General features: G+C 41.6%; 1 protein-coding gene and 1 long non-coding RNA gene across 8 annotated transcripts in view; one reads left to right on the forward strand and one right to left on the reverse strand.

Annotated features, from left to right (window-relative positions):
* Positions 1-12,248, reverse strand: part of LOC308467751 — a 37,034-nt gene extending 24,786 nt beyond the window's left edge. The window contains exons 1-2 of the long non-coding RNA XR_013981280.1: positions 12,172-12,248; positions 7,635-7,753 (exon numbers count right to left, since the gene is read on the reverse strand). This is a non-coding gene — a long non-coding RNA (uncharacterized lncRNA). The remainder of the gene's footprint in view (positions 1-7,634; positions 7,754-12,171) is intronic.
* GRIA1 (glutamate ionotropic receptor AMPA type subunit 1) overlaps positions 1-24,276 on the forward strand; it is a 198,688-nt gene that overhangs the window by 99,859 nt on the left and 74,553 nt on the right. For all 7 annotated transcript variants that reach the window (XR_013981003.1, XM_080988011.1, XM_080988010.1 and 4 more), the window contains exons 3-5: positions 11,284-11,523; positions 13,422-13,606; positions 19,507-19,560. Coding sequence is in view for 6 of the 7 variants with exons in the window: in XM_080988011.1 (XP_080844137.1) it covers positions 11,284-11,523; positions 13,422-13,606; positions 19,507-19,560 (479 nt within the window). In the remaining variant the exon portion in view is untranslated. The remainder of the gene's footprint in view (positions 1-11,283; positions 11,524-13,421; positions 13,607-19,506; positions 19,561-24,276) is intronic.

Below are 24,276 nucleotides of genomic sequence, written 5' to 3' on the forward strand. Positions count from 1 at the left end.
ACAGCTTCAGTATTCAAATGTTCTCCGAGAGGCAGTAACATAATCAAAACAGTACAAGCAATTAAAAGCCAACAAAAACGGCAGAATAAATGGGGAATACATGAAGTTCTGGAGGTGGAATGAGTGGGGACAGTGACACAGAAGACAGCGACTGCAATTCCACCTCCACACATCTCAAATGATGCTTTCTTATACCAGTGCTCCTGGGGAAATGATTTTTAGTAATTTCAGTGGGTGAGATCCAACTTTAGTCATACTCAGAGAATACCCATTGAAATCCACAGACCTCAGTTACCCATTGATTTCAGTGGGTACGCTCTGATTATGACTAATGTTGGATGTCACCCAATTTCTTTGTCCGTTGACTGGTTGGCAACTGTGAAATAGGCTGCTGATCTAGATGGGTCTTTGGTCTGACCCAGAGGTAGTGACACCCACCTTAACATTTTATGAAAACCAACAGGATTTCTAATGAGGACATAACCACTTCTCTTTAAAGAATTAGAACGCATTTCTAAAACAGAGGAGGGCAGATATATGCTTAGGAGCAACAACCATCACAGCTGGTGGCAGTGCTCCAAACTCAGCTCCCAGCTTTGCTCACCCAAAATTCATCCTGGCGATCATGCTTCATTGATGCTTTAGCTCTAGCACTAGGCCTGGTGCTTATAAGGGGGGGGGGGAAGGATAGGAGAATTTACTATTTATTTAAGGAAAGTGCTCATTACAAGTTAATAAAGGGCTCTGGACCCTCTTTGCACATTTCAGAGTACAGTGGTACCTCAGGTTAAGTACTTAATTCATTCCGGAGGTCCGTATTTAACCTGAAACTGCTCTTAACCTGAAGCACCACTTTAGCTAATGGGGCCTCCCGCTGCTGCCGCACCGCTGAAGCACAATTTCTGTTCTCAACCTGAAGCAAAGTTCTTAACCTAAAGCACTATTTCTGGGTTAGTGGAGTATGTAACCTGAAGCGTATGTAACCTGAAGCATATGTAACCTGAGGTACCACTGTAAAACAATTCATGAAGATTTGAGGCTGGTGACAAAGTTATAGAAGGTGTGGTTTTTTGTTTGGTTTTTTGATTGTGAGGAAATCGCCAGCTCTCTTGCATTTATTTGAAGCCCCACCTAGAAATGTGGCAGCCCCTCTAGTCACAAGAGAGCTGACTACCGACTGCAGCCCTGGCATAATAATGTTTCCAAATCTGATCAGAATGATGGGTTTTCTAGGAAATGATAAAGTAAATAGAAAGGTGCTGTGGGATAAAAAAAATAACTGCTGCCATTGTGAAAGAAAGGGAAGATATAAAGAAAAGTGGTGCCAGATACAGGAGGTCTGTAACTAAGTGATAGAGCACTAGCATCTGGAGGCCAGGCTGGAAAAGACTCCTATTATGAAGCTAGTTTTAAAAGAATGTCATGCATGTATTGCTATGTTGTACAGAATATGCGGTTTAGAATAGTAAAAGAAAAGAACGTAACATTATTTCTGCAATGAATTAGTGTCATGCTTTCCCCTCTTAAGATTGTCGGCTAAGTATGGTGTGTCTGCTACACTTGGAGCTTTTTGTATTTGGACAAAATCCTCATGCCTCAACTATTGTTAAAGAGGTGGTAAAACTGTCAGTCTGGAAGGAGAGCATTTTGACAGGATAAATAGCAACCTTCTCACATATATTTGCAACTGCTTATAAGTAGACCTGCAATGTTCTCTAACCATCTGGTTAAGGGGCAGACTCCCTGCTAATAATATAACAGAAACATAGGAAGGTGTCTTATACTGAGTCGGACAGTATGCTCCATCTAGCTCCATATTGTCTGCACTGGCTGACAGCAGCTCACCAAGCTTTCAGATGAGACTCTGACTATAGCGTGAAGTCTCTTGTTTTCCTCTTCTCCTCTCCTGTGCACCTCCTAAATCCAACCCTCTGGAGCAATGGCAGGGGGGACGTCCCATTGCACAAGAAGAAATCTTTGCACTGATGGGACATGGCAGCTGAATGCCATGAGGGAGAAAGGTTGTTTTCTGCTGCTCCAGAGAAGCGGACACGGAGCAATGGATCCAAACTACAAGAAAGAAGATTCCACCTAAACATTAGGAAGAACTTCCTGACAGTAAGAGCTGTTCGACAGTGGAATTTGCTGCCAAGGAGTGTGGTGGAGTCTCCTTCTTTGGAGGTCTTTAAGCAGAGGCTTGACAACCATATGTCAGGAGTGCTCTGATGGTGTTTCCTGCTTGGCAGGGGGTTGGACTCAGTGGCCCTTGTGGTCTCTTCCAACTCTATGATTCTATGATTCTATGATTCTACTGTCTTGTATGCAAAGCAAATGCTCTAACACTGCACTACAACACTTGATATCTATTTATTAATATTATTTTCTAGAGAAATGCTTTAAATAAAGAGTATTGTCATGAGTGTTGACCATGATACTAGCATCTTCTGGCTTTCAAGCATTCTGACAGTCTACTTACTGGACGAGTTTGGATAAAGCTTTGTATTAGCCTCACACCTTTACTTCTTAACACCTGGGTACACCCCTTAGCTACCTGCTGGATTTGTGGGGTCAGTGTGCTGATATGGTTTGTACCAGCCTAGGCAAGTTAGCTTTTGTTCTTTCCCCTTTTGTCTTCTAATTCCCAAACTAGTTCTTAATTGTGTTCTAAAGGTTGTGCTGCTGTTTAAAAATTTTTTTTAATAAACATACCCCACTTATTTCTTGCATGTTTGTAGGGTAAGGTCTGCAGTACTGAGTCCAGTTACTTGTCCTTTTGGTCAAATTGCTAGAGAGTAATTGAAAGCACCATCACTGCCTCCTAACTTAGGCTGCTGAGATGAAGAAAGCTTGGGAGGAAAATTAGGAGTGGAATTTTGTGAAAACAAATTCCGAAGCTGAGCAGGTGCTTAGAGGCATCTTGCCCCTAAATTCTAAATTCACCCCTTCTTCCTGGTCAGTATTTTGTGGTTGTGGGTGCTCAAACTCAGAGTTCTAGTGAAAAACAAAACCCCTAAAGTAGTTTCTATAGATTTAAGTCTCCCCCCTTGATTTCAAATAATGTAACACAGTGCTTTTTTCTGGGGGGACGCAGGGGTACACATACTCCTAAACATTTTGTGAATCTAAGTTTGGCCTCATTGAGGGGCAGTATTTTAATATGAGTAGGAAAATGAGAGTACCCCTAAACATTTTAAAGGGGGGGGGAAGCACTGATGTAACAATAATTCATTGCTCTTTATGAAATACAGGCATCTTGGGAGTAAACCAGAATTGTGAGGTGAGATAGAGGGGCTGGCAAATATCAACACATAAGTGGGTGTAGCACACATACATTAGCCAAAAACTATGATTCTATCCTATACAGCAGCTAAGGTGGCCCTCCAGATATTGTTGGACTACAGCCCCCAGCATCCCATTAGCCAAGTGCACTGGGGTTGATGAGAGTTTGAGTCCAACAACATCTGGAAGGCCACGGGTTACTTACTCCTGTTATACTGCAAACATGTAACTATTATATGCTTCATACCATCATTTAATTTATATGTTACAGGCTTCTGTAGTACTCCATTTTAAATTACTTTTTAGTTAGGTCTGAAATGCAAAGAAGAAAAGGTTTATTGGAGCCATTCAGAAATAAAAAGGATGCTTGCTCTTTTTTAAAAAAATTGCTTTCTTCAAGGAAAAGCAATGTTTAAATTGTGTTATCTCTTATCCTAGTTACCGCTTTAAATAAAACACAGTCAGTATTCAGTGACTAATAGACATCTAATTAAATAGTACAATGTCCAAGTAACCTGTTCCATTAAACAAATAAGAATTACTCCCACAGCATCTTTTTGTCTTCCCCCCCCCCCCGGATTACTATTACTGACATTTAATGTGAATTGCAAAGTAGTTATGGGAGTATAACATGTTACCTCCTCAACAATGAATTTAATTTAACTAAACTGAGATATTTCAAGGAAGATTACTGCAGTGGTTTATGTTAAAATAGATTATTAAGAAAGCCAGAGAGTTTTCCATATTGCTCTGCTGAGTTATCTAATCCACAAGCAGTCCTTTCTGCAAATAATCTAATGGGCTTCAACCATTTGAAAAGACAGAACTCTGAGTTCTTTGCTGCTGCAATCTGTTTCAGAGGCTGGGATTAACAATTAGCTGAGAACAGCGTAGGAGGCGTGCTGAATGCTAATGACTGATACAGTGTTGAAGAAGGTAGAGAGATTGAAACGATGTGAGTGTTATAGAAGCAACTATAATTAATGTGTTTAGTGGCATCATAGTCTGCTGTATAAGGTATGTGGACCAGAAGACATAAAATAGCTTTAATTGATGAATTATTATTTTTTGTTTAGTTGTACCAACAATATTTCTTTAACAGGACCACTGACAGTCGGTTACACATGTACCAGACCCCGTCAGCTTTCTTTTTTTAAAAAAAGTACAGGAAACTTGCATCTTACACTTATTTAACTTATGCAATCACAGCTTTGCGCAGGTGGGTAGGTGGGGGGGATAAACAAATAAATGGAGAGCAAAGGAAACCCACTCTCTGTTTATTTATTCTCCCCAACCATCTGCACAAAGTTATGATTGTGGGCTTACCTGTCTTAGGGAAGGAAGATGGTGTGAGGGCTCTAGCACCATCCCAGAGCCCTCACACTGCCTTCCCCCAAAACAGGAGTGCTTATTGGGTTTGAGGAAGGCAGCAGGAGGGCTCTAGGATCCAGCCAGAGCCCTTGCATCACCATCTCAAAAGTTGGGTAAGCAGACTTCCATCCAGCTTTACATTTTATGTGTAAAAAACCGAACCCTAGTATAAGATGTGAGTTGCTTGTGTTTGGATTTGATATCCCGCCTTTCACTCCCCTTCAGGAGTCTCAAAGCGGCTAACATTCTCCTTTCCCTTCTTCCCCCACAACAAACACTCTGTGAGGTGAGTGGGGCTGAGAGACTTCAAAGAAGTGTGACTGGCCCAAGGTCACCCAGCAGCTGCATGTGGAGGAGCGGAGACGCGAACCCGGTTCCCCAGATTACGAGACTACCGCTCTTAACCACTACACCACACTGGCCCTCCACTGTGTGTCAATTGGCATCTATAAAGAAAGTTGGAAAGCAAAATGTGGAGGTAACTGTCTAAGGCTTCAGCAGGCAGCAATGTTGTAAAGGATTCTAAATCATTGTTGCTAAGCTCTCAGAGGAAGGAATGCTGATTACCCACTCTCAGGAGGGAGGTTTCCCAGAGCAGCAGAAAAAAATTAAGAGAAGCTGGTTGTTTTTGCTGAATAGAGGAAAGTCTACCTACTGCATATACTGAGATATGTTTGCTTAAGCACATTTCTTTGAATCCACATTATTTCATTCAAATGTGCTATAAAGCACAAATCTGTGCCATTCCACATGTGCAGTGGGCCATTGTTTCCTCTCTTTAAAAAAACAAAACCAGTCAAATATTATCTGCACATCTATGGCAGGGAATGAGCTTCCATGCAAAGAGCTCAAGTATGATTTTCAGGCAAGATTGATTTCATACCTCTTATTTAGAAATTAAGCCACACCACACGGCATAAGCTTTTGAATTTGTGTCTTCACTTGCACACCCTTTGCCCAAAAAACTAAACATGCAAAAATGTTTCAGGGTTTTTAATTAGTTAAAGATGGGTGGATGAGGAAGTACTAACTGAGGGGAGGGCATAGCAACAACAGAGTGTGACTATATCCTACTGAGCACAAACCATAAGCATGGATGAGAAACACTGTGGTAGAGTTCAACTGAAAGTGCACCAACATCCACAAAAGGACACATGGATCTATATGATCCATGTGTGTATTAAGACAGTCACATTTTTACATATTGTTATCCAACAGAGCAGTTCCATATGTATAACAGGAAAGGGGCTGGGGGTGTCACCTATGGTTTTATTTCCCATATGCATATTCATGTAATGTGAGAAGCAGCACTCAGATGCAATTTCTTACCACTCCCAACAGCATACATCATATCTAAGAAAATTAATGTGATTATCTTGAGACTCAACAGGAAGAAAAAGGAGCAGTATTGACCTACTTAAAAATTCCTCAAGAGTAACACCTGCTAATTAAAGTACTTTGGGAGCTTAGAACTGGCTTGCTGGAAGACTGGTTTGCTGCAATGCGCTCTATGTGGGGCTTCCCTTGCGCTTGATCTGGAAGCTGCAGTTAGTGCAGAATGCTGCAGAGACCTGCATGCTTGCCAATTTGCTACCAGGCCCAGTTCAAGGTGCTACTGTTAATACATAAAGCCCTTAACAACTTGGGAGCAATTTACCAGCAAGATTACCAGACCACTCAACCACTTTGTTCTACAGAACCAGCAATTACAGGTGCCACGTAGTATTCGTTCCACATGTGTGCAGGCAGACCCTTTCACTACACTCTTTTCAGTGCCTGCTAAAAACACTTTTTTTAGACAAGCCTACCCAGATATTTAGAATATTGACATGTGTTTTAATCTGTTTTTAATTCATCAATGATCTCAATATTTTGAATGTTTTCAATAGTTGCTTTAGCTGCTTTTTACTGATAATTTTATCCTTTTGGGCGCTTTATAAACTGCTTTAAGGGTTGGGGGTTTTTTTAACAATCAAACAGTGATTAAATTTTATGAAGTAAATAAAATAAACTAGCACTCATATTTGCCCAGTATCTTTAATGGAGTGCCTTAGTTGGCAACAGGTGTTTAGTTGTGCTGGTATCTTCAACTTTCTCAGACCCAGAACCCAAACATGCAATTGGGAACCCAATTCTTAATCTTTTAACATATATTCACATGTTGGAAATGCTTCTGTTGTCACCCACCTTGGTTCAGGACACAACCCATTAGTGGGTCCCTACCAGTAAACTGTGTGTCTCAAAAAAAGAAGAGCCACCATATTTTCTTCTAAGATACTCCATTAAATATATGCAACAGTCCCTTTTGCACACTCTGAAAAAATTGGGAACACTGTCTTGGAAAGTGTCATGGTGATGGCTCAGGAGTATAGTCTGTTGAGGAGTTGTTTTTTAGCGGATTATTATTTTGTATTTGCCCCAATAGCTTTTCTATATTTGCTGTGAGGGAGATACCCAGTCAAGTTAACTTGTTAATTAGAAGACATGAAGCCTGAATGTGCACAGGAAACCAAGGAGCTAGGAATAAGAAAGATAGGAAACTGCCTTATTCCAGGTCAGATGGGCTGCTTATCTCAGCATTATCTGCTCTTGTCTTGCAGGAGCTGTCCATGGTCTCAGTCAGTGGAGGTCTCTTACAGTCTCTGCTCCTTGGTGCTAGGAACTGAATCTGTAGCCTTCTGTGTGTGAAATGTATGCTGCGTCACTGACCTATGCTCTCTCTCCCATTTGAATTATGCTGGTATTTTTTGGGCTGGGGGTCCATGAGTATATTTGCAGCCAGATATTTGCAGCCAGAAGTTATCCTTGAAGAAATGCAGTATTAGTCTACTCGTGTTAGTTCTTGAAGAATATACGGGACAGCTGCTTGAAGAGGCGTGAAATTGATCCCTGCCAGTATGGTTTTGATTGAGGGGCAGGATAATTTTCAGGCCAGAAATCTTACAACAATTCAGATCATTGTAAGACTGGAAACTCTTACTTACTTTTCCTCTTCTATATTCCCATACCACGAGCTCTGTTAGCGGATGGCGCTTAATATGCATGGCGACTTGTTTCATGGTGTGTTTTTAGACACCTTCTTCAGGTTTCCTCTTCCGAATTCCTAAAATAGACCAGAGTTATTACGTCTTCACTTCTTACATTTCTTTCAATTGGGGTGGAAGAATATAATTCCCCATAGCTATACTTTGGCCAGCTCTAGAAGATGTGTGTGTAAATACACATACAAACACATACATACAAAAAATGAGGTCCATTTGGAATTAGTAAACTAAATTAACCACCTAGCTAGTGACAAAAACCCAAGCAGAATGAGCAAGGCATCAAAGTAGGCTTTGTATAAGACCAAACTCCTTTGTTTGATAGTATTCTTCACACAGGTGAATGTAAGTCTGGATGTTAGATCAAGGAGAACTAATTCAGTCCCCCCCCTCCCAATTTCCCAGACATGTCCACCGCTAATGTTAAAGCCAAGGGCTTGGTCAGAGGAGGAAAGGCTCTCAGCGCTAGCACCTAAGAATTTGATTTAGAATAATTGGAATGTACCATAAACATGAGTGAAGTTAAATGAGCTTGACAGTATATAAGCCTGAGGTTTACCACTCAAAATATGCTGCTGTCCCCCACCATGCACTTTCCCCCCAGAAAATTTGTAGCTATCAGCCTTCAAGCACTCCCATGGTCTCTTTCAAGTACTCTCCTGAGGAGATGATTGACAAGAGACCACGTCCTGCATAGCAGCAATGGGAAATATTGAAGTTATATTCAAAGAAAGCTAGGCCTATCTAACATTTTGAAACCTTGGTTTCAGTTATGTAAAAATGCCTGTTTTCAGCCATTCTGCATTCTTACACACAGCCAAAAATATATGACCAAACTATCACAGTGTGAGTGTTCACTCACTCCCAGTCAGACTTGGTTGTCTGAATAACAAGTGATTTTTTTTTTACCAAATTTCAGGGGCAGGGATGGCATATTCGAATTACAGTTTGGACGGATAAAAGCTGATGGGTGTAGCACAAGTCATGCAATCAGTTACACGTTATATCTGGAAACTGATTGTGTGATTTTAGCCTACATGGCCCAGTTGGTGTCATATGAATTGCTCCATGGCTCTGAATTAGATTAATATATAGCTCTTAGTAAACGTAGATCATTGGCTTACAAAGTGCAATGGAAATAACAAATTAATGGAGAATGTCAGCCAATGGCTACCAGTCATGATGGCTATATAACCTCCAGTATCTGAGGGAGGGAGTTTTCCTTGCATAATGGAATGCTTCCCCCTATGTGTCCCCTGCATATCCTCTCTGTGGGTGAATGTTTTTAATGTATTGCTCTTTCCTCTTTGTTTTAAATGTATCTACAGTATATGGGGTTTATTGTCTATTTGCTTGGTTGTTAAGTCGCTTTGAGTTGCCTCGGGCAATATAGAGCAAGAGACAAATTTAATAAATAAACGAATCTGCTCTAGGGATTCCTCAGTTTGGAACGCATGAGGCACATATAGGGACAGGAGAAGAGGAAAATCCAGTTGTACGAGCAGAAATCCTTGTGAGGAAGGGACTCTGTAGCTGAATACTGTCCAGAGGCAGTATGCCTCTGCATAGCAATGCTGCGGTTGGTGAATCCTCTTTATGGGCTTCCTATAGACTGACTGGCTTCTGTGAGAACAAATGCCTTCAGCCTGATCTACCAGGGCTCCTTTTATGCTATGTTCTTTAAATATACAGTGGTACCTCAGGTTACATACGCTTCAGGTTACACACTCCGCTAACCCAGAAATAGTGCTTCAGGTTAAGAACTTTGCTTCAGGATGAGAACAGAAATCGTGTGGCGGCAGCGCAGCAGCAGCAGGAAGCCCCATTAGCTAAAGTGGTGCTTCAGGTTAAGAACAGTTTCAGGTTAAGAACAGACCTCCAGAATGAATTAAGTACTTAACCTGAGGTACCACTGTATTGTGTTGTCGTGTGGTAAGGTGTTATATATATATGACTGATTAATAAAAACCCAGTTTACTGTCTGAGGTAACATTAATGGTAATAACTCTTCTTTCAGCTTTTCAATGCTTCCTTTATGTTTCTTCCATAAAAACATTAGAATTTTGAATGAGACCAAAGGCTATCTAGCCCAGTATTCTTCAATGAGTTGAGAATTCAGTATTTCTTGTCCTGGAAAAGTGAAGTCTGTTTCATTTACTCACATGTCCTTAAAGATAAATCAGCTTCAAACACACAGACTACTAAGGAAGCCTCTGCAAAGTAGTAGGATAAACTGACATTTTAGAGCTTTATTGGATGGCCGAATGTTGATTTTATCATGAACTTTTTAAAGCAAAATTCAGGTTTTGAAATATGAGACTTTAATGTGAATAGACAGGATTCCAGTCCTAACTTAGATGTTTTGATAACTACTAATTCTCCATGAAAGAAAAAAGTGCTTGCATAGATCTGTACAGTTTGTTGCTATGATAATCTAACACCTCTTCTCAGTGAACTGTAAGTTTCCACTGGCTGTCAGAAACATGTTGCTTTCATAAATGTTTATTATGTTGACTTCTTAGAGCCATTTTTACCCAGTCCCTATGTGTTATATGTCACAGGATGCTAGAGTCAGGCAACTCATAACACCACCCTTTTTTCCCTTTGCTTGAGTGAGTGTGTTGAATGCAACTGAAACCTTATTTCTATGGAGTGGAATTCAGCACACACTATGACAAATATTCCACATGTGCAGGAATTCAATCTTTCCAGATAGAAATCTCTCTCCTCCCACTTCCCTGCACACAGTTTGGGGGTTCTCCTGACCCCTACCAACCCACGAACCATTTTTTTTTTGGGGGGGGGGTTAGTCTGCTTGCATAGGGCTTACACTGATGTGGTTCATTAGGGGAATCCTGCCCCTGCTTTTTAAATCTAAGTTCCTTTGTTAAGTAATTGAGAAACCATCACTCCAGGCCTTTTAATCTCACATGAGAGCACAGACCTGCTGTTTCCAAAATAAATCATATAGAATGGACAGAAGTTATCTTCTATTAGTCAATGGGCCAGCAAGAAATCAACAAATGCACACTCATGATCTCTGATGAGTTCAGATCCAGAGCAGACTTCCATCTCTTTGTTCCTCCATGCTGTTTTTTGTTTAACATGTTTTGTTGGTTTCACACTTAAAACAGAATTACATAATAACAACAAATAAAACTCACTACCACCCTCCCCTCCCCGAGTGAGGTTTTGCCTCTATGTAAGATATAGCTTCCATCCAGTTCTAAGTAACGAATTGAAAGTGTCATTCCACAGTGCTCCATGTGTTTTTGGTGAAGGAAACCATGTGCAATGGATTGCACATACTGCATATTGCATGGCGGGGGGGGGGGGCGTGTCCATCAAATTGTCGGTTGTCTTCAAGTTGGAAGGTGACTGTCTGTAGTGGGAAGCCTCCCTGCATATTTCTAAACCAGAATAATTCCTGAATAGGCTACACTTTCTTGATTACTCAGACCTTGAGGCTTTCTTTCAGCGAGATGTGGAGTAGTTTTGAATCATACATATACTTACAAAGATAAAATGAAAATGAGTCTAATCTTTTTGCTGCCTCTCTGACTGACTTCTACCCCCTCCCCCCCCTTCTCAGTCTGTTCACAGTTTTCCAAGGGTGTCTACGCTATCTTTGGCTTTTATGAGAGGAGGACTGTCAACATGCTCACATCCTTCTGTGGGGCACTCCACGTCTGCTTTGTAACACCCAGCTTCCCTGTCGACACATCCAATCAATTTGTTCTTCAGCTGCGCCCAGAACTACAGGATGCCCTCATCAGTGTTATAGAATATTACAAGTGCCAGAAATTTATGTATATTTATGACGCTGACCGGGGTGAGTCTGAGTGAAGAGTGACACACAGCAGGATTGGTGAGGGAGGGGGAGTAGGGAAGAAGACTCCTTGTTAGTCATAGAATGTACCAAGGCCATCGGATCGAATTTCATTTCCCCCATAATTGTATTTGTTTGTGTAATTATTTTAGTGATTTCTTCCTTTTTTAACCAATTTTCACTTCACAAAGCATTATACAGTGGTGCCTCGCAAGACGAAATTAATCCGTTCCGCGAGTATCTTCGTCTAGTGGTTTTTTCGTCTTGCGAAGCAACCCTATTAGCGGCTTAGCGGATTAGCGCTATTAGCGGTTTAGCGGCTATTAAAGGCTTAGCGGCTTAGCGGATTAGCTGCTAAAAGGCTATTAAAGGCTTAGCGGCTTACAAAAAGGGGGGGGGAGCGAAAAATAATCTCAAGACTCGCAAGACATTTTCGTCTTGCGAAGCAAGCCCATAGGGAAATTCATCCTGCGAAGCGCATTGAAAACGGAAAACCCTTTCGTCTAGCGGGTTTTCCGTCTTGCGAGGCATTCGTCTTGCGGGGCACCACTGTACATAAAATTATCAAAACAGTGAGCACCGGTGACTATTATACAATAAAATAGAAAATACAAATGGGGCAAATAATAATAATAATAATAATAATAATACCTTTTTAAAAGCCCATTTCAGCATCTTCTCCCATCCCTTCAGGGCAAGAACCACTGGTGGCAGTTGGGTGGGGAGGCCCATCTCTGGGAGCAGAATATTGGCAGCTCACTAAGCATCTTTACTAGCCTGAGTTAGGCAAGTCACCATGAAATGGCTTCAGCATCAGTCCTCTCCAAACCTGCAGTATGGGAACAACAATACTAGCCTATCTTACAGGTTTGCTGAAAAGTATGTGACATGAGTCATTGCTTTCCCTTCAGTATATAAGTGGGGCTTTTTTTTAAGGCCTGTAATTCCCTCAGAATGAAAACTTGAGGGGTTCTCACAACAGGGAGGCCACACTTTATCAGATATTATTATTATTATTATTATTATTAATAATAATAATACCCCACCCATCTGGCTGGGTTTCCCCAGCCACTCTGGGCGGCTCCCAACCGAATATAGTATGCTTACAGAACCCCTCACAATTCTGTTTCTATATTAATGGAGTTAACTTGACTCACTTTATCAGTTAAGTAAAATTCTCTGCATTCTTTAGTGTTGACTTGTGGGTCTGGTATGCTAAAGAGTCCATCTGTCTTTAGAATTTAAGGTCAGTTCCTTTCAGTCATGTATTGAGCCTTGCCCATGGCCACAACCCTGCAGTGGGGAAGAACGGAACCTGTACACTCCTCAGTTGGCATCTTCTCACATAAATGTTTGAAACTTCAATCACGCTGTATATATAAATGATACACATTAAATTGCCCTGAAGCTTATAGATATACAGTCATACCTTGGTTCTCAAGTGTAATTTGTTCCGGAAGTCCGTTCAACTTCCAAAAATGTTTGAAAACCAAGGCGCAGCTTCCGATTGGCTGCAGGAGCTTCCTGCACTCAGTCGGAAGTCACTTAAGCAGTGTTGGATGTTCGGCTTCCAAAAAATATTTGCAAACTCATTTCTGGGTTTGTGGCTGTCAGGAGCCAAAACGTACGAGTGCCAAGGCATCCCAGAATCAAGGTACGACTGTAGTGGTAGGCTATACTTCCAAATAAATCATTTACAATGGTCACAATATCACTGACAGTTGTACAAGGAAAGCCATTTAGAAGAACTAACCCTGGGATTCATAGATTTGATATACTGTGCATGGTGGTTTTGATATAAGCCACCTTGGAAATGTTCTGCCTTAAAAGGTGGCGTATGAATTTTTTTTGGGGGGGGGAATAATTTATTTCTCCCCCCCCCCCATCTCATCCCATCTCAGGTTTGTCAGTACTTCAGAAAGTGTTGGATACAGCTGCAGAAAAAAACTGGCAGGTGACAGCTGTCAATATAATGACAACAACAGAAGAAGAGTACAAGTCACTGTTCCAGAACCTGGAGAAGAAGAAGGAGCGGGTGGTGGTGGTGGACTGTGAATCAGAGCGGCTCAACGCTATCTTGGGCAAGGTGAGTTCCAATATTAAGTGCTGCTGAGACAGGAAAAAACAACAAGGAGTCTTATGGCACCCAAAAGGCTACCTTATTTATTACAGGGAAGTGGGTTTTAATCCACAAACATTTATGTCAGAATAAACATGTTACCCTTTTAAGACACTTTATAGGTTTTTTCCCCTACTGCAGACTAGCAGGCTCTGAATGTTTTTCTGAGTCAATAAAATTTATTTGAAGGAATTTAATAAGTAGATATTTGTATGGGATTTTCTTTGTTGATTTGCTAATACTTTTATTCTAAGCCATTTGGAGGGCCTCTTTAGGACTGCAACATTTGACATGGTATAGTCTCTCCATAAGATGGCTTTTTTAAAAAAATAATAAAGTTCTTAATAATTAAGTTCTATTTACTCCAATACATTTTGCAACCTTAAATTCTGCTAGAGTCCACTAAATTTCCAGAAGTCACTTTTATGTTGTGTGAAAGATTACATAAAAAGGGAGAAATTAACAGGTAAGGAAACAGGAAGATGGAATAATGTGCCATCTGATTAATAATAATAATAATAATAGCCCTATACTTCCTGGTCTCCCATCTAGTTCTCAGTCATACCATAATATTATTCTGGCGATATCTCAGTGGACCCCTGAAGCTATCACCTTATTTCCTCTAAATTGCCTTCAACGTTCCCAAGATTATTTATTTCTTCATTCATTGTTTCAATTTATATTCCTCCCTTCCTGCCAAAGGAGGCCAGAGAGACAAACACATTATTTTTAAAAAAAAACAGTTAAAAATATTATCTCAACCAGAGATCTCAAGGCTAGCAGGATGGATGTCTTTTAACCATCAAATGTGTGGGTAAACAGGAATGTTTGTAAGTTCCTCATGCAAATCCACAATGAAGGAGACAGACACACCTCACCAAGGGATGCCATGAATATGAAAATGATTTTTCACTTCTGATATGAAAAGCCCTTCTTCACTGTTGTGGTTCAATGCTCTGAACAGACAACAGGTTTGAAACTATCATCATCTGTTCTATGTAAGATATAAACAACCAAATGTGTAAATGAGTCACAATTAAGTCAATTTTGCATGTGACACAACAGATATGAATTGTAAAAACACCACAATTGTATTCACACAAAGTGGCCCCAGTACGCGAGTCACCCACCCTCCACTCCCTTTTAGCTCAGGGTCTTTGTTCTTTGGCCTTGCTATGGACCTTAGGTTGGTCGCCCTGGTTGTCTAGGGCGCCCTGGTAGGAATTTTTCCATTTGGCATTAGGCGTTTTGGTTTTTTCGCCTACCTCGTAGCAATCGTCACAACTTTTTGTGGTATTGGTGGGTAGGTTAGGCATTGGAATAATGTGTTGTGGTGTGTCGAAGGGCTGGGTGTGGCCATCGCCTATGCCTTCAATTTTTGGGTATTCCGTTAAAGGAATCTGGCGGTCGTGTGTTCTGTCCGATGCCTGCTTGGCGGAAGGCCATGGCACGACCCCCGGTGACATCAGGGGAGAGCCTATAGTTGGATTAGCATCAACAGGCTCCACCTACTGGTGAATAAACCCCCTTGTTTTAGACATCCAATGCCTAAGCCAATACCTTTTCACTGCTGTAATCAATAAAGTTGTGGCCTTTTCTTGCCCATTAACCTTATATCACATGTCCTTGTGTATTTATTTCACATCGCGGGGGTCGGGTCCTCAAACCACAACCAAATGTGTAAATGAGTCACAATTAAGTCAATTTTGCATGTGACACAACAGATATGAATTGTAAAAACACCACAATTGTATTCACACAAAGTGGCCCCAGTAGGCCATACCAGTATATGGGAAGGCAGAAATAGCTGCAGAGATAAATGGATACCTTTTGCAAATCCATATACAGGTAGCTTGTTTGCGCTGGTGCATGAAAAATTGCCTATGACAAAACAGCTGCTGTGCTGTAATTCTGGGATTAGAGTGTTTATCAGATTAATCTCACTGTTCCCCTGGGCTCATCCCATCTGTTTATTTGTAGTCACCTGTTGCCTTATGCCTGAAACCTGAACTGTGATTTGTGCTGCTGAGGAGCTATGCTTTCATTCCAGAGATATTCAGCTATGATGCCAGAAATTTGATAAATAGTAGTAAATACAGATCCACAATTCTTCAGTATACACTTTACAACTGAAACATAATAACAGAAGGGAAGTCAGTAGGATTTGACTCAGGTTTCCTTCTCTGGGTGAAAAAACCTTTATCTTTGGACTACAAAATAAACATAGAATGGTGAAATTCACAACATGTTCCAGGCTTGTAGGTTTAACTTTCCTGTATCTGCATCTGGTTCTTACATTTTAAGACACAGTGGTGGATAGAAGTCCTTTAAAAATTCATTTTTCATCGCATTTCGTTTGATTTGCATTTGGTGGATTGCCAGAGATGATTGACAACATGTGTAACTTAAACCTGTTTCCTATCTCTTTCAATAAATAAAGACACACACAAGCCAGCCCTTCAGGCCACAATCCAAGCTTCCTCACCCAGAAGGAAAAAGGAAATAGCATCAGGAGGAACAACATGTTATTTGACCAAAAAGGCTAACAGAAACATATAGCTTCATCCCAAACATATATTAATTGTTTGGATATATGTTAGTGTCTTTTAAGAGATCCATGGAAGAAAAAGGTTTCTCAGGTGTGTGTTTTTTATCGCAGTGCCACAATCTTGAGAGGGAACTAGGCAGTTGAATTTATACCCAGCATATAAATATTAAAGGGGGGGATAGTAATTGTATACACACTAAAGCAAGTGGGCCTGTATGCAGGAGCTCTATTCACATTCTTTTTATATAAAATATATATTATGAGATGGCAGTTTTCTGGGTTTATTTTTGTACATACATCTGCAAACAGTGAGAAACAGACGACATAATTTTAAAACAACTGCCTCGCATTCCATATTCATTTTGTTCGAGTTATTTCCAATCTGCACTGATTATTTCCAATCTGCACTGTAAGGCAGTTCTTTTCTTTTCCTGCCTGGCAATTGTACCCTAAAATATCACGAAGCTTAAGCCACTTCCTGGGTTCAGGAGAAATCCATGCAACTGAAATGAGCCTTTTGTGAAAGATCATGCTGATCTGCAGACGTTCCAGACTCATTTGCTGCAGTCATTATTTAATTATCCCACCCAGGAGATCTGCCTGGTGTGAAAGGTGGTGGAGCCTTACTTATTTGTATCCAGAAGTGCTAACAAATGTCTGCTCTGATAACACTAATTGAGGTGCTGGGTTATTAGCATAGGACTCAGACAGCTTTTAATGTATACTCAAGGGCATTTCTGCAAAAGGCTAAGGCAGGTGAGCCAGTTAACATATGAACAAGTGTCCAATAACCACTAATCCATTTGGTGATAATTGTAATGCCAGGGATCTTTATGACATTGTTGAGTATTCCTACAGATCCCACCTGGGCATTGATGTTTAATTGAAAACCCATCCGCACTTTTTCATTCTGTGGTCACGTGCTCTATTAAAAAGAAATCGAAAGGTCCCAGAATTTAATTTGTATTGTACCTATTCTTGTCTGTAGCTTAAAAAGTTCATAAAGATGCAGGAGTGGGTGGGAAGAAATGGACAGAAATAGCTCAGGGTTGCTGTCCTGCCGCTCCCCTCTCCATTTCCCAATAGGTAGCATTGCCAGTGTTTTGGTTCATGCAAATTCCATAAGAGCTCAGCCCAAGCATATACTGTGCTGGTAGGGGATGGGGGGAAAGTGGATGGAAAGACAATGTCAATAAAAGCAGATGAGGAAGAGTGCAACTAACTTTGCCCTTTAGAAAGAGTCTCTTCAGTTCCGCAAAGGCAATGGAAAGATATCTATTACTGGCAAAGGAACCCGACAGCATTATGAGCCATTCAGCATTTATAGTGACAAAGAACAGTAAAACTGTCTGCATTCAGCCCTGCAAAGGTCATGGTGCTGGGGAGAGAAATTCACAGACAACACTACACATTTGTTAGAGAGGAATGCCATATATAAACTTATAATGTTGCACCATGTTGCCTTGGGGCCACCTTTGCTCTCCAGACATAGTGCAGATTGTCCACGGTTAAATGCTGCTGTGCCCATTTAACCGCAATATAACCTTTAAGGTGAGCGGGAACCTGAGAATGTTTATAAACCCCGTAACCCTGGAACAAGGCATAGTGGTGAGGGTTTCCATCCCATTTAAGGTAAAGGGACCCCTCACCATTAGGTCCAGTCGTGGCTGACTCTGGGGTTGCGGTGCTCATCTCGCTTTATTGGCCGAGGGAGCCGGCGTACAGCTTCCGGGTCATGTGGCCAGCATGACTAAGCCACTTCTGGCAAAGTGGCGCACGGAAACGCTGTTTACCTTCCCGCCGGAGCGGTACCTATTTATCTACTTGCACTTTGATGTGCTTTTGAACTGCTAGGTTGGCAGGAGCTGGGACTGAGCAGCGGGAGCTCACCCCGTCACGGGGATTCAAACTGCTGACCTTCTGATCAGCAAGTCCTAGGCTCTGTGGTTTAACCCACAGCGCCACCCAAGTCCCCTTCCATCCCATTTACAGACCTGCAATAGGCTCTTCTTGCAGCCTGTAGGTGCTGACCAGAAAGGAAACGCCTTGAGCATTAATTGCACCCAGGGATACTCAATTCAGTACCTTTCTGCCTTTTAGTGCCTATGGGTGAAGACCTCTGCCCTTAGGCCGTTCAGCCAGTCCTTTAGTTCTTTTGGGGAAGTCACTGATGGAGGCTCAGAAAAAAGAAAGCATCATCCCAGAACTATCATAGAAGTCACCCCCAAAAATACTGAATAGTGTGGCGGCTGAGAGTGGCACTTTCTCAGGAGTAATCTGTTGTGGGGATGGGAGCATACATGCTGGGCCAGAGCCAGTGGGTGAGGTCAGAGCCCAAAATGGGCAGGGTCACTCTTTTAATCTATTTCTGCCACCTTCTTTCTATCATCTTTCCACCCTGTTTCCTCTTGCCCCTCACAGAAATGAGGGCTGAAAGTTTCCCACCTCCTATTTAAACCATGACACACTGCTACAGAAGTCAGACATGTTAACCATGGCAGGAAAATGAAACCTCCATGTGCAGAGACATCCTTCTTCTGAATATCTGAAAAATAATCTGGGGTGGCCACGCCCTGTTTGCCAGGTTGATACACTTAGCTGGTTGCTGTTGAAACCTCAAGGCAGTTCTCATATTGTCCTTCTGCTCTCACAAAAACATAGTTTGTGCTTCTTTTTTCACCTGCTTCTGTTGTCATACGAGAAGTAAGCGTTCCACCTCTTCCCCCATCTGTGAGATGGTCTGTGGGCCTCCGATAACCCCAGGAGTTCATGGAGGCCAGTCCAGGTGAAGTCTGCAAGTCCCATTTGAGACATTATGGCAAAAGCTGAGAAAGCAAAAGGCAAACTCCCTCAGCCTTTTGTGTGCTCTACCATTGTCTAATACACAAGCCAGCCCTGGAAGATATGACAGCAAACTGCTCCTGTCAGTAGCAGTGATCATCATCGCCCTTTGCTTGTGAGATAGAGAGCAGCATAATTTTCTAAAACATTTGTGATGCATGAGGATAATGTATTATGTGTTTGCACCCATTTTGGGGATATAGTAACTGTACTCATTTTGCAACTTCTTCCTTGCTTATTCCGATCACTTAGCAACTGTAACCCCATGTGTCATTACAGACAGTTTCTTCTAGCTTGAATATGGGAATGGGTTTGTGTTTTTTTAAGTAGCTTCTCAGTAGTCATGATGCAAATATTCTCATTTATAGTACAACTGAACTAAAATAATTGCAGAAGCAGGAGAGACATTGTGAAAGTCTCCTTGTTTTACCAGTAAATTATACTGCTAAATAAAATGTTTTGTGTTTCACCACCACAGATCATCAAGCTTGGAAAAAATGGGATAGGCTACCACTATATTCTTGCAACTCTGGTAAGCTGGATGTTGTTTGCTTTCTATTGCCTATGTGTCTTTTCTGAGCATTTTTAAAAATTTGTTACAAATTCAGCACTTAGGAAAACTTAGAGTGGAATTTAGGGTGGCTTTAAACACACAACAGTGCAACATAGTGGACTGTTATCCTTCATCCAATTATACACAATGGTACATATAGATGTGCTCATCTGCATGTGTGGTGTTCCAACATGACTCTTGAAAATAAGTTCTTTTGTTTTGGAGTGCTGTGTTAGCACGAGATGTTGCATACACCACAAGAGGTGTGTGGTATAACAAACCCTATCTGTACGTTCCTTACATTTAAAGCACATGATCTTCCCAAATTATTCTGGGAACTGTAGTTTAATGGTGCTTGGGATTGTAGCTCTGTGACAGGCAGACTATGGTTCCCGTGAACCTTTAAATGTGTTTTAAATGTAGGGTGTGTATGCAGCCAACACTCGGTAGAAGGTAGTGTGATAATTCAGCTGTAGGGTGAAAAACAAGACTGCAGACAAAGTTAAACCAAAACAAATAAGCTTTTACCAAAGGAAGACATTTAAACAGTTATTTTATTAAAGGCAGGGAGAAATTTATTTAAAATCATTTGGGTCAGTTAACCACTCACAGAACTACAATTCTCAGAGTGGTTTAATAATCAGTCCCTCTTCCCAGGATCTTTGGGAATTGAAGCTCTGTGAGGGAAATCGGGGTCACCTAACTGTTAGGATATTTCCGTTCCACCTTAAATGGTCAGGCATGATGGTTGTGTATCACATGCCTGTTGACTTCCAGCCTCTCGCTGGGAACTTCCGTTTTGTATATAGCTTTTGTTCTGGCTGACGGAGGCAAGCAGTCATGTTTTTCCTTTGTGCTGATCTACATTGAATAAAGCTGTAAATATGCTCTCCTGTCAGCGTCTTTCGTTGTGGAGACTCTGCAGAAAGGGTGTGTATGAGTCTTGGAATGTCTCTGAGTCTTGTGTCGCTAATTGACTGATGCTGTTCCATGGGAGTCTGGAGATGACTGGGGCCTGCCTGATGGCTCCATCTCCCTGGCAGTATCCCAACACTAACAACTCTCAGCACCTGTAACAAACCAGTTACCAGGATCCTTTGAAGGAAGCTATGATTGCTTAAAGTGGGATGATACTGTTTTAAATGTATAGTGCAAGTGGGCCCTCATAGTCTGGCCAGAGCAGGAGAAGAAAAGATACCAGTCTTGACTGCATTGCACACTTTTGCAAATATGCATTTAGATTATGTTTATACTATTTTCAGATCCTGAAATACATGAGGTTTTGATTTTTGCTTTCAAAAGTCCTTTTAACATTCCAGTGGGGTTAATATTCAGATGCAGGAACTAGCCTGCAAATTCAAAATAACTTGTTTGTGTGTGAACCTGGATAACAGGCATTTGGCAGGTCCCTATGAAAAGACTGTTCATTCTCCAGAGATGTTTAGTCTCTTAGTTCTCTGGTGAGAATGCCAATAATGGTTTAAGAGTTTGTTATTGTGTATGTCATGGCCACATGGCTTCAATATGTCCGCACTTCCAAACTCATTTAATCTAGGCCACCACACAGCTATAAGCAGGCAGTAATGACATTCACTTTCTACTAAACTGCACTGCATTTTAGTCAGTGTACCAAAAGTGAAGTGTTCCATGTCCCATTAGCAATCCCAGGAGCCCTCTCAGCAAAAGAACAGATTGGGACTTCAGTCAACTACAATATTCTAGTTAAAACTGACTCAGTGGTAAACATCATTTTATTGAAGTACTCCAGTGTTAACGAAAGAGAGCCTGGACTCCCCCTCCCGCCACACTCCCATTATTCCAGACAGAACCAGGGCAGCATGTAAATAATGTGATAAACTGGGGTTTGGAACCACAGGACAAATGTGGTTCACCCAGATCTCTATATCTGGCCCTCAGGACTTCCCATAGACCACACCCCTTACCAGGCCATTATCTCCTCTACTAAGGCTGCTTTGACTCTGCTTTGTGTTCCTTGGGTGCTTTTGGGTGGTTGAAAAATGTCCTTTTTGAGGCCTGCACCCTCTTTTGTTCCATTTTTTTCTTTTGGTGATGCATATCCTCTTTTTTGTGATCTGTACTGTTATGTCCTGAACTTGGATCCTAGAACAATAGGCAGGTAGGATCCTAGAAGGCAGCAACCTGATTGGTCTGCAGGAGCCACCCAATCCAGCTCAAGGAGGATGTGAATCAGCAACCTGATTGGCCTGCATGAACAGTCCAATCAGGCTCCAGGAGGGGAGTTCAATCAGCCAATCACACGGGACTCATTGCGTAAATAATGTACAGTAGTACCTTGGGTTAAGAACTTAATTCGTTCTGGAGGTCCGTTCTTAACCTGAAACTGTTCTTAACCTGAAGCACCACTTTAGCTAATGGGGCCTCCCGCTGCTGCCGTGCTGCTGGAACACGATTTCTGTTCTCATCCTGAAGCAAAGTTCTTAACCTGAGGTACTATTTCTGGGTTAGCGGAGTCTGTAACCTGGAGCATCTGTAACCCAAGGTACCACTATATATATAGCCAGAGGTTTTAGGGGAAAGCACTCACTCACTGTTTACCATGAGCTGAAATAAAGAGCATGAAATCAACACTCAACTACGAGTATATTTCATGTACCTAAAGTAAGAAATTTGAAATGAATTTTGTAAGTTCTTCCACCTGCGAAACATGATGCATTTCACTGGTATTTTTCATAGAGTGATTTTTTGGGGGAAGGGGTTTTTCATGCATGCATGCATACATAAAAGATGGCTATTGAAAGGTCCATCTGCATATTTTCTGTTGAAAATACTTGGTGGTTGTTTTGGTTTTAAGAGATTGCCTGGAACTCCCTTTGGGGTATTCAGCTCAGCTATAAAATCTTCACACACGCAGTGAGAAAGAGAGAGAGAAATAGAAATAGAGAGAGACTGAAAATGAAGGGAGCTAAGCTCTGCTCCCCCCACCTCAGTTGCTACCCCCCACCACCACCCTCCATCTCAAGGAAGACACAGTTCTGAAATGTGGAGCTTCCTCCTACCTGTTGACACACCCCGTCTGATTTTGAACCCTGCACTCATTCCTATTTCCCCGCTCACGTTATCGGTGTTGCACCTGAGCAGAATACCTGAATAGGGCTTGAGCTTACAGCTCAATTTTTCCTACCCTTTGCATGTGCTGCTATCAAATATATATCTTACGTTCCAACTGCCATGACTTGCCATTGCTACAGTTCTTCACAGTCAGCAATTGTGAAAGAGCAGAAACTGAAAACACACCCAGGCTAGTGAAATGCATTGTAATTTTCCCCCCTGGGCTTCTTGACATAGTGAAAATGCAAGCCACACTCCATCTTGTTTAAGAAGTCTGTGCATGTATGTATGGCTTTGGAAGGCAATTCTAGTAAAATCGTTTGGTGCATTATATCCTTTCCTGCAGCTTGGCACTGAAAATCAAAGTGTATGGCCATCACTCATTAACTATTATGCTACCGTTGAATCAAACTGTAACTACCATTTCCCCCTAGCTAGTCCTGAGACCATGCTATAATATATAAGATAAAAGTGAATGCACAATTGTATTGTTACCAAATACTATAGGCTGTGTGCTAAGTGGATAGTTGCATAAGCTTCAGAATATAGTTGTTTTCAAATCTGTACTGGATCATTAAGTTGCTTTTACTTAGGAATGGTTCTTGTGATAGGACTGCCAAGTTCACACGTGGTGAGCTGTCTGAGTGAACTGGCTTTCCTTTGTGGACTGGCTTGCATTGCCTTTTCTGTATCCGCACGACTGCAAGCAGCCATCTTGCAGAGGCAGTAATCAAAAGTTTACCCGTGGTGCTCAGATTGTGAGATGTGGTCCTAGTCAGGCCAAAACTACAGCATTTCCAGCTCCGGCTGTTGCACTCATAAATTAAATGCTTAAAAATGACCTTCACCCCTTAGGAGCGCCATTTGCTTTGATTTTCTGCAACACGGAGAAGAAAACTGTGAATTGTGCAGCTCTTCAATGGGAGACAACCAAGCATTTGGGGCTTCCTCCAAGCAGGTGGCCCACATGCTGCGCTTCTTAGGAAAATATGTCTACATGCACAGAGTAAGAAAATTCACCCTTTGGTGATTTTTTTAAACACCCTGATTAACACCAAGCTAAAGGAGGTTCTTAAAAAAATCAATTCAAGTTCTATTATCTTAAGCATGGGCCTTAAGAAGCCTCTGGTAAGCTGGGTTAAAGGTAGTTTGAAGATCAGCACAGGTATTTCAGAGTGGAAGCACATACTCTTCCTGTCCTAGCCATCACCGAAAAAAGAAATTGTGTGTACAGAGTGAAGGGAGGCAGGAGGAAAGAACCATGGGGCAGAGAAGAAGCCGGGGCGGGGGAGTGCTGTCCCCTCCTTGCACTCATGCACTGTGTGCACCTAATTTTCAGCAGCTAAAATGGCTCATTTTGATGAGCAAACAGCAGTTTTCACAGCCCTGCTTGTAAGCAAACATTGTATAAAATGGAGTGCTGTATTTTTTTTGCAGCCAACAGCGCACAGAAACTGATGTTTCCCTGGCAAGAACAGCTTTTCTAACAAAACGCCTGTTTACTACATGAAACTGCAAATGACTTTTTCATGTTCACAGACAGTTTTGTATTCCAGAAAAGTGCACGAGTTCTGATCCAAAGGGCCTCTTCGGCTGAGCAATGCA

The sequence above is a fragment of the Podarcis pityusensis genome (genome assembly GCF_964106645.2).
Source record: "Podarcis pityusensis genome assembly, chromosome: 2".
NCBI classification, from domain to species: Eukaryota; Metazoa; Chordata; class Lepidosauria; order Squamata; family Lacertidae; genus Podarcis; species Podarcis pityusensis.